Source organism: Protobothrops mucrosquamatus, unplaced genomic scaffold (assembly GCF_001527695.2).
Source record: "Protobothrops mucrosquamatus isolate PMUCROS unplaced genomic scaffold, P.Mucros_1.0 scaffold664, whole genome shotgun sequence".
NCBI classification, from domain to species: domain Eukaryota; kingdom Metazoa; phylum Chordata; class Lepidosauria; order Squamata; family Viperidae; genus Protobothrops; species Protobothrops mucrosquamatus.
The window spans coordinates 465016-476935 of NW_015386952.1; the positions used below are offsets into that span (position 1 = coordinate 465016).

The 11920-nt window shown below is 37.3% G+C and overlaps 1 protein-coding gene across 1 annotated transcript in view; it reads right to left on the minus strand.

Annotated features, from left to right (window-relative positions):
• The window catches only part of ITGBL1 (integrin subunit beta like 1), a 175672-nt gene that overhangs the window by 79143 nt on the left and 84609 nt on the right, over positions 1-11920 (minus strand). The window contains exon 7 of the mRNA XM_015818010.1: positions 11019-11165. Coding sequence (XP_015673496.1) covers positions 11019-11165 — 147 coding nt within the window. The remainder of the gene's footprint in view (positions 1-11018; positions 11166-11920) is intronic.

Here is an 11920-nt window from a genome sequence, read left to right on the forward strand (position 1 = left end):
CCGTGCGCAGAGCGTCCCGGTCCAGAAAAGGACGCAACTGGTGGATCAGGCGAACCTGATAAAACGCCCCCCTGGTCACGGCCGACAAATGATCTTCCAGTGTCAGCCGTGGATCCAGGAGGACACCCAAGTTGCGTGCCTTCTCTGAGGGGGCCAAAATTTCGCCCCCTATAGACAGCGATGGAGTCAGCTGACTATGTACTATATATGAATAGTGGTCATTTACTTTTATATTTATATTCAGCACCTATCCATTCTTAAACGTCTCTTATTTTACCACACACATTTAAGTAACCTATGCCCCTGACATTCAAGAATTGTGTTCCTTCTAAATATACTCAGATCTCACTTTCACTTTACAAAGAAGCAGAAGCATGTTCATCTACATAACTGTTTTCACTTCTGTTGACAGGCATCCATGCTTGTCAGACAATGCAACAGACCACATACTTCCCACTATTTGTTTATCAGCATTTCAACATCTTAAAATAGCTCCAATCATTTCCCCACCTTTATTAAACATTTGACCAAAGTATAAACTTTCATCTATTTCATAAATATTTTTTATTTATATATATTTTGTAATTGTCCATGTGATTTTTTTCCTGAAATATCTTAAGCCTTAATGAATTAATATTCTGATGCACATGTATACATATTTAATATTGACTGAGAATCATTTGGGTTCTTAGCCAACAACGTGGCCTCATTTGTATACAGATATATATTTTCATGTCCCACTCAATACATCTGTATTGTCACAAGTGTTCAAAATACAGTTATTCACAAATACATTAAACAACTAAAGGAGACATCACATTATTTGTTTTACTCTGTTCTCAACATTGAACCATTGGATAAACGTTCATTTTTTTTCTCACAAATGTTTTATTTATATCTTCCTCTTACTATATTCAGAAACCAGCCATTAACTTTGTTTCATGCAAAATATTCCATATTTAAGACTATTACAATTTTGTGAACCCTTTTGAATTTTCAATATTTCACCATAAATGCAACCTAAAATATGATCTATTTCCACACAAATCCTTTATCTAAAACTAGATAAAGCACTTAAGCAAATGAGTCAACATTATGCTTATTAATTTCTTTATTGAGGAAAATGATCCAAAGCTACATATTATTCAAATAAATGATACTTTCAGATTTATATTTATTCCCTTGCTGCATATACCTGTATGTAGATAGCCCTATGTTTAAACTACATATGTAAAATACATCTTTTTCTAAGCTGTTAATACACTTTCTTCTCATTCATTCTTGACTCTTCAAATACCTTGTTTCCCCCATTAAGCCTATGCAACTAAATAAGGTCAACAAAGAATTACAAAGATTTTACTAACGTCAGTGCTAGTCTGAAGTACATTCTGAAACTTCGAATTGATAAAAAGTTTCCAACTGTTAGTACTACTAACCAGAACACAACATGCAATTATCACAAACCTATGGATTTCTATTTTTATACAGCACCAATAACAACCAAATCATTCTTTCTGATGTGAAGTACACATAGCCCTGTTATAATTAAAGCTACCCCTCAAATTGTCTGCATCTATTCTTACCTGTATGTATAAATGTAATAAATAAACTCTACTCCATAAATTCAGGCAACTTTCAGAAACACATATCTATTTCTTTTTATTTCGCTCCTTAATCCATGCACTTGCCTATGTATTCTTTTTACCTTCCAAGTTGCAATCTTTCATATGTCACGTTGGGCACATAAATATTGATTTCCAGTATTCATCTTGGCTTTAGTTAATCAAGGTATTCACATAACCATTTTAGTAATACAAATTATATGTAGACTAGGGCAGGGGTCCCCAATCTTGGCAACTTTAAGACCTGTGGACTTCAACTCCCAGAATTCCCCAGCCAGCATGGCTGGCTAGGGAATTCTGGGAGTTGAAGTCCACAGGTCTTAAAGTTGCCAAGGTTGGGGACCCCTGGACTAGAGTATTTGTCTTAACTGTAAGCTATAAACAGCATTTCCTAACCAAGGTAAGAATAATATCAATCACTATCTTTGCTGTGACCAGTATGTCAGAGGTTCAACCAAACCCAAGTTATCCAGGGATTGCTCACATTAGTTTTTACAAACTAGGATCTTTAATCCAGAGACTACCAACATTTGGCTCCTACATTTCCACAACTGGGAGTTAAATGTACTGACACACATTTAAGATGCTCGTATTTTAGAAAAATACCAGATTTGCAAGTGATCTATCTTCTGTAAGATTACATCTATATATGTTATAAAAACTCTAATCCAAATGCTGACATATATAAAATAATGTGTAATGAAAATATTTTTAAAAAGACCGACTTCTGGTTTTACTAATATTTCTTGCTCATACTCTGTAGAGTCATCCTTAAACATTGGTGTGTATTTTTTTCCTTTTATATTGGTTTTCTGTTCTTGTTCATTTTTGCTCATCATTTTATACTTTTGAATAAAGAATGTGACTTAGAGCAACAGAAGAAGATTAAAGGCTTTAATACTCTAATTTTGGAACAACGTTGAATAGGATTGTATCGTGGTGTCATAAAATATGCTGGAAATGAAGGGTGATTCATATATTATTATCTGAACAGCTTGAAGCTTCATAGTTATGTGTTCCACTTGTATCTTCTTCATTAACCTAAGGAAACTTACCATCTCTAGGAAACTTTTTTCTAAAAAAAAAACCAAACTCTAGAAGTTGATCAAGCATTAAGATTTAAATCTCAGAAAATACACAGAGAGAGTTCCTATCAAACTGAAATGAAATCATTTATGTAGAAACATAATTATTTCTTATTTCTCCTGTTTTATTCAGACTTTCTTTTGCTTCCCAGCCTCTTTAATTTGACTTTCTAAAAGAAGCATTTAACGCCAAAGTTAATCTTATATCAAAGTTAGATTGCTATATTATTTGTCTTCCCTAATTGAAACACACAACACTGAATGAACTTTCATGATTTGGTCATGTTAAATTGGGAAAACATGATGACCAACATATTTATTCATCAGACATTATAATCAATAGCATCTCATGTTGGAATTGATAGTTGCAAAGATCAAAGAAAAACAGGAACAAATTCTTAATACTCGTGATGTACAATAAATATATTAAAATCATCCCAATTTTAAATTTTGAGAGTCCATAGTCAAAGCCACTTTGTTTTATTCAATACAGTACCCCTTCTATCATATAAAAAACACCCTGTAAGTTGCCGCATAAATGGGCCCAAATGGAGCAGCTGAGAAATGAACAGGAGATATCAGTTTATATGTAAAACAGATTACAAGTACATTATCAAATAATCACTGTAATGTAATAAAAACCCATTGTGCTTGTTGAGACCTTTTGAGATAATCTGAAATCTTTTGACGTGTGTAAATTCTTTCACTTAGTGGTGCTATTAAACTGATTGTTCCAAAATGCTTACTTTGAGATCCACAATAGGGTGTCCTGGGAGGTTGAAATGGTCTGACATTACTTTGTCCTTGTTTTGAGTCCTGATGTCAAACTCATCTTCATTCATTCTGTTTACACATTTGTTTCATTTGTTCCACACAGAATCCAGAAAGACACTGCTATTAGATGATGGCACATATCATATTAGAGAAAAACCATGTGAAGGACCTTCTGAATTTATATGTGATGGTGTTATTGGTAAAGAGGAGGGAACAAAGAAAGTATCTGAGTTAGTTGCAAGGTCACAGCTCACAAAAGATGCGCCCTTTAATAACATTTGTTAGTCAGAAAAGCTCCTCCTGACTATTCCTGATGTTTAATTCATAAATGTTACAATAGACTGCTCAGCCAACATTGTTCTTGTTACTCTTCGGATCGAATAAATCTTTGCATTTTTGCTAAAATTAATTCTGTATTCTGCCCTAGGCTCCTTGGAGAGACAAGGCAGCACATACGAAAATCAACAACACCTTCCCTCCCAGCCTCTAAAAATGGTCACTGTGTATTTGCACTGTACAAATGCCCGATTGCTTAGCAATTTTCCTTAATTTTAATCCAAATCTAACAACAAAAATGGTAGTACTCACAAAACAATGTGAGAATATTTCAATCTCTCAGGATATTTGACTGAGTTTAAAGTGTCCATTCAAAGAAAGACTGCTTTTGAACTACAAATTATTAAAGATTCAATATTACTATCTTGCACGTGAAGAAAATTGTGAATGCCCACTCTTAATAAAGAAATACTTTCTGTTTATATTTTCATTCCCTTTGACTCTTACTGTCTGAAAGTTTCCTATCATTGTATATACCATAATTGCAACTCACCATTTATGCTGGTCTACAATAACTATAATAAAGATTTCACTGATGTTCAACATTACATGCTTTTGATTCTAACTTTAGTTGTTTTGTTACAGAGGTAATTCATAGTTATTCACCCTAAATTTTATATTTATTATTCTTTATGAATGATATGATAGAAGGTGTTGAAGCCATAGGAACCTTGGGAGGAAGTGATCATGCAATATTGGAATTCAACATTATGGAAGCACAAGCAATAGAACACAGACAAACTAGAGTCTTGGACTTCAAGAGAGCTAATTTCAATAAACTTAGGGTTTGGGAAGGATTCCATGGATGAGAATCCTCTAGGAGAAAACAACTCAAGAAGCTTGGGAAATTTTGAAAAGTGAGATAATAAAAGCCCAGTCTAGCACAATACCAACAAAGAGGAAAAATAACAGCTCTCAAAAGAAACTAGCATGGCTGCATAAAGAACTCTCTGATAAATTGAAAGATAAAAAGGACAAGTATAGAAAGTAGAAACAGGGACACATAACTAAGTCAGAATATCAGCAAATAGCCCGAGCCTGCAAAGATGAAGTGAGCAAAGCTAAGGCTCAAAATAAACTAAGGCTTGCGACCAAAGTCAAAAATAACAAAAAAAGCTTCTTTCAACATGTAAAAAACAAGAAAAAAAAGTGAAGGAAATGATTGGTTCATTAGTGGGTGAAAGTGGCAAGAAGGTGACAAGCAACAGGGAGAAAGCAGAACTATTTAATTCATTTTTAACATCTGTCTTTACACAAAGGAAAAAAACATACCAACCTATCAAAAATAGTGCCATAAAAAACAGAATAGAAACACAAGTTAAGATAGGGAAGAAAATGGTAAGTGAGCACCTGTCCAGCCTAGACGAGTTCAAATCACCAGGACCAGATGGATTACACCCTAAGGTTCTCAAGGAACTGTCAGATGTGATCTCAGAACCACTGAACTATATTTTTCAAAGATCCTGGAGCACTGGGGAACTACCAGAGGACTGGAAAAGAGCTGATGTTGTTCCCATCTTCAAAAAAGGAAAAAAAACAGATCCAGGAAATTACAGACCTATCAGCCTGACCTCAATACCTGGGAAGATTCTGGAAAAGATAATCAAACAACGAATCAGCGAACACATAGAGGCAAACAAAGTCATTACTAAAAGCCAACATGGGTTTGTCAAAAACAGATCATGCCAGACAAATCTTATTGCATTCTTCGACCAAGTGACAAAATTAGTGAACCAGAGGAATACTGTAGATATAATTTACTTGGACTTCAGTAAGACATTTGATAAAGTAGATCACAACCTACTACTTGATAATATGGGTTAGACACCATCACCACCAGATGGATTCATAATAGGCTGACGGCCATACTCAGCATGTGGTCCTCAATGGAACTGTATCTACATGGAAGGAAATGTGTAGTGGGGTGCCCCAGGGCTCTGTTCTAGGCCCAGTGCTCTTCAACATCTTCATCAATGATTTGGATGAGGGCATAGATGGGGAACTCATCAAATCTGCAGATGACACCAAGCTGGCAGGAATAACCAACACTCCAGAAGATAGGCTTAACATACAGAAGGATCTTGACAGACTTGAACATTGGGCGCTATCTAACAAAATGAAATTCAATGGTTAAAAAAGTAAGGTTCTACATTTAGGCAAGAAAAATGCACAGGTATAGTATAGGTAGTACCTTGCTCAATAGTAGCAACTGTGAGAGGGATCTTGGAGTCCTAGTGGACAATCATTTAAATATGAGCCAGCAATGTGCTGCAGCTGCCAAAAAAGCCAATACAGTTCTAGGCTGCATTAACAGAGGGTTAGAAACAAGATCACATGAAGTGTTAATACCACTTTACAATGGTTATTGAGTATTGCCCTTTATGATTATTTGGCTTGGGTTGCAGAAGGAGCTGGACACTGACTTCCATCAAGGCCACACTTGGAATACTGCATCCAGTCTTGGTGACCACAATGTAAAAAAGATGTTGAGACTCTAGAAAGAGTACAGAGAAGAGCAACCAAGATGATTAGGGGACTGGAGGCTAAACATATAAAGAACAGTTGCTGGAATTGGGTATATCTAGTTTAATGAAGAGAAGGATTAGAGGTGACATGATAGTAATGTTCCAATATCTCAGGGGTTGCCAAAAGAAGAGGGAGTCAAGCTATTCTCCAAAGCGCCTGAAGGCAGGACAAGAAGCAATGGATGGAAACTAATCAAAGAGAGAAGCAACCTATAACTAAGGAGAAATTTCCTGACGTTTAGAATAATTAATCAGTGGAACAACCTGACTCCAGAAGTTGTGAATGCTCCAACACTGGAAGTTTTTAAGAAGAGACTGGACAGCCATTTGTCTGAAATGGTACAGGGTTTCCTGCCTGAGCAGAGGGTTGGACTAGAAGACCTCCAAGGTCCCTTCCAACTCTATTATTATTATTATTATTATTATTATTATTATTATTATTATTATTATTATTATTATTATTATTATTATTATTATTATTATTATTATTATTATTATTATTACACTTTCTTAGTGAACTGTACCCCTGCATTAATAAAACTAAAATTACTAATTATGTTTATCATTGGCTAGTATGGTAACATCAATAACCTACCTGCCTGGAGTAATTCATAATTACTAGTTCATTTGCCTATAATTTAAGAATGTTGCACTCCACTTTTCAAATATCCCCAACTTCTTAATAATTTGTGGAGAGAAACCTTGGTATTCTTAGTTCATACTGAGTTATGGAAAAAATTGAATGATATCATCTTGATCTGTAAATGCAGAAACATGCACATGAAATCATTCTATCTGCAAACATTTGGTTACAAACCAACTAAGTCCCATGATCCCTATGCTACATGACTATAGTGGCTACAGATGATGATGGAAAAGGCAGAAAAAGAGTGATAATATTGTAGGTACTGACCATAGCAATTAAAGGACCTAATTAGCATTTTCCATTTGTTCCAAGCGATGGGAGAATTTCTTGATGTGATAAGAATGGTAGTAACTGTGTGGATTTTAAAGGCAAAAGTGATCTTTTATTATTAAAAAGAGAGTGGAATAAGAAAGCATATACATGCGACAGATGAGAAAGTTTCAGTATCTGGAAAACAGCCAATAGGTGAAATATTCTGCTGACTGATTAAGGGAATTACCTACAATGGACCAAAATTAAACTAATTTGCATAGTTATCTATGACAGACATATGACAGCAGAGTATAGGTTTCAATGTCAAATAAGTAAAATAGCTTAATGATGTCAACAAGTGAAGGAAATAACAAGAAAAATGAAAGATGTATAGAAGAAAGAGCTACAACAGAATGTGCAAACATTGAACCATTGCATAAATTTCATGTGTGATCCAAATATAGAAACAGAAATACTAAAAGAACAGGTAGGATTCAGAAATGTGAAAGATATATTAGATTAAATAGCTAAGGTAAGATGGATAATAAAAAAACATATATATATAGACAGTTTTTTCCAGACAGACCGGTCTGATTGATGCACCTTGGTATTTTGACTGCTATACTGCAATTCTACTTATAATCACTTTTGCCTTGCAGCCCCCCAAACTAGGGGCATTAAGCAGGCTCAAGTCGCTACTGCGATACATTACAAATTCAAATTTCTTTTTTGTTGACAAAGAGTTAAAGAATTAAATGGGAGACTAGAATAGCTATTTCGAGTTTATTTTGCTCTCATCAGCTAGCCATACCCTCTATGGGATTCAAACCTGGGCAGCCTGCGTGCTAGGCAGTTGTATTAACCTCCAGGCCACCAGCTCTCCTCCCCTCTATTGTCAGCCGAGCCAAGGGAATATATACAGACAGTTTTTTCCAGACATTGAGATTGATGCACCTTGGTATTTTGACTGCTATACTGCAGTTCTACATAGAGGGTATGGCTAGCTGGTGAGAGCAAAATAAGCTCGAAATAGCTATTCTAGTCTCCCATTTAACTCTTTAACTCTTTGTCAACAAAAAAGAAATTTGAATATGGATCACACATATACATATGGAGGACACAGCAACCTAGATATCACCCCAGAATATAAAATATTTTAAGGTGAATAATGTGTTGGGATAATAACTAATTCTCCTGAGAGACCTTTCAGCTTCTGAAAGATCTGAGTTTGGAGAAAAGAGTAGTTCAGAACCTGAAAGGAAGTGGAGACGCAGAAGACCATTCTCCCCTATCTGTTTAATCAGAACAGTGAACTATGATAAGAATGGCAGGGTTTGGAGAAATTTTTCTTGTGCTTTGATTGTTTAGTTAGGATCCAGCTCATAGAAAATGTAAAGGATAACCCATCAAATTAGAATAGCCCAAATTCTGAACTTGCTGCAATGGTTACTACCGTAATACTGTCAGGTTCTAGTCCCCAATATGGTTATCTTTGAACCCATGCCAGGATATATCACACAACATCTTACCAGAACTGAACTTTATGGTCTAGCCTGGCCAGCAGGAAAAGACTTGTTTATGGAAACAACCTCGTTGAGAAGTATATGGTGACAGGTCTTCTAATAGCAGTCTCCTTTCTCTTGTAGTTACAAAGAGTCCCTATCCAATTGCCATTTTGTAAACAAGCCATAACAGTATTGTTTCAGTGGGCAATTATTTGATTCAGTAATAGGTCATCTATCAGGCTTTTCTTCAAATAGATATCCACACTGCTCATGGACCTTCCTTGTTGATTAGGACAGGCTATAGATATTATAAAATAAATATGTTCTTGTACTGCAATCATTGTTAGCAAAACAATCATTGTTGAAAGAATGGCAATAGCCAATACACTGTAGATGCTAAAGGCTTGGTTGCAAATCTCAGTGTCACTTTTCTAAAAGTTTAATATTGAAATTATAATGCTATAATTTCTGTAAGAAAATGCCTGCACTACTTTTCTCTACTTATAAAATATGCAAATTTCCACATTTAACATTTTGTTGTAACCCATAACACTAGAACAGGGCTTTTCAACCAGTGGTACGGGTACCACCTGTGATACATTGGCACCTGGCAGGTGGTACGCGACCATCCTAGAAAAGTGGTAGCAGGGGAGGGGAATGAACTGAACCGGTGGCAGCACCGCACAAGCCTGAGCGAGAGATGGCTGGAGCTGCAGGGCTGTCAGGGCTCAGCAGAAGCGCCAGGATCAGCACCAGGCTCCAGCTGGAGCTCGGCACTGATCCTGGTGCTTCTGCTGAGCCCTGAAGAAGCACCAATCAGCTGGAAAGCAGCACTGATCCGGGTGCTTCTGCTGAGCCCAGAAGAAGCGCCAATCAGCTGGGATGTTACAGCATCTCCAGGGTCTTTTGATTTACATTTAGATGCTTGGCAACTGATTCATATTTATGACGGTCACAGTGTCCCAGGGTCATGTGAAGTGACCAAAACCTGCTGCAACCATCCAGCAGACAGGGGGAATAAAAACCAAACACCCCCCACCCCACCCCTGCTGCCAATCCTCAACAAAAATGCTCACAACAATGAAAACCTCGGACAGGAGGAAGAGCGCCGCCAGGCGGGCAGGCAGGTGTCTTGCTCGGCTGTGGCTTGGGGGGCATTTTTTCAGTGCCATTGTAAATTTGAACAGTCACTAAGCGAACTGTTGTAAGTCTAGGACTACCTGTACTTTTATCACTTTTTCCCTTTTTTTTTTGGTCATCAAGTTTTTGACACCTTGCTAGACGACTGGTGGTACTCGGATGTTACCATATCCTAAAAGTGGTACAATGGGTGAAAAGGCTGAAAAGCCCTGCACTAGAATGATCAAGTGAAATATTTTTTCTTTCTTTTCTAATTAATTGCTTTATTTTATACAACTGTGAGACACAGTCCAGCTAACACTTTTTCAAATTACAAATAATCAGATGAAGCTGCAACCTAGTCAGCTATGTAGCTTTTTTATGGCACAACTAATATGGGTTCAATTCTACCCCTGAAACAGTTGTTCAGTTCAGAGAGTCTTTATAATGCCATGTATAGTGAAGATGGCAACGTTGCTCACTATCCAGTGTATGTTAATACTTCCTCACATTTTGCTATCAACTTTTAGGAGTGATGTTTTCTGAATATTTATTACTTAAAATGTTCTGTCACCCTCAAGTGGGCAAGACTGCACCACTATTACCAACCCACGAACATAATAACAAGCAAAACATCAGGTCAGCACATAGTTGTTGCAAATATAATGCATAGTATATTATCATTATAAAATATGAATAAGAAAAAGGAATTCTTCATACCTTTCAAACTAAGCATATTCACTCCCTACTGAATGCTAATAGCATATTATGTTCACAAGTTACATGATGCAGCAACATGAAGGATGACCTGAATCATGAAACAATCAGGACGATCTTTTGAGCATCAGGTTTGCTGAATTAGAACTTTTGAGGTCCCAAGCCACCTGCTGATCCTTGCCACTTAAAGTAGCAGGCCAGGGAAGAAAATGAGCAGGTGGCAAAGTCTACATGATGGATTGCTTATCAAGCAAATCTGTGCCTCATTATTCTGCTTCATTTGTTTTCCAGATAACATTAAGCAAGCAACCAGCAGTGCCGGGGAGCTGCTCTAATCTAAAACAAATATTTGACTGTAAACTAATGCACATGCTTGGTGAAACTAAATTGCTTCCACAAATGAGCTATGATCATCCTGGAAAATCCAAGTAACCTACCTTTGCCAGAACACGGAAGATGTGAATCTCCTTGGCATTTCCTAAGGCTCTCTTCAGGTGAGATAGGACAAGAAATTGGATGTTCACACTTCTTCCCTGTCCATCCTGTCTTACAGTCACATCGTCCACAGTTACACTGGCCATGACCTTAACAGCAAAACAAATGTACATATTTCGTCTCCATACAGTAGCCTAAAATTTCTGAGCTCCTGCTTAAATGAGTCAGTGGAACTAAGACTGCCTACTGTACCTGCTTGCTACCGCTCACGTTTTCATATTTTGTTTATCCAATTTCTGTGGACATTGTATCATATTTGTAACTTCCTTCAATGGTCTTTTACATTTTTTCTTCTGGACCAAGGAGACTTTGGGAGCACATATATATTCCCATATCTGTGCACATAGCCCGACTTCTCAAACATCCTGTCTCGAGCACTTATTTAACTTTTTAAAATCTTTTTCATTTCAGAGCAACTGTGGTACAGCAGTAGGATAGCAACCAGAATTCTGTCACAGTTCCAATATACCAGGGGTAGGCAACCTTGGCTCTTTTATGACTCGTGGACTTCAACTTCCAGAATTCCTGAGCCAGCATGGCTGGCTCAGGAATTCTGGGAGTTGAGGTCCACAAGTCATAAAAGAGCCAAGGTTGCCTATCCCTGCAATATACCAAACCAAAGATCAGAGATAACCTTTTAAGTCTTTCTGCCACAGATTCCCTCCCACAGACCGGTACGCTCCCACAGAGCGGGCCTCCTCAGGGTGCCGTCGGCCAAGCAATGTCGGCTGGCGACCCCCAGGGGGAGGGCCTTCTCTGTGGGTGCCCCCACCCTCTGGAACGAACTACCCCCCGAGATCCGGATGATTCCGGATCTCTTAACCTTCCGCCGCGCCCTCAAGAC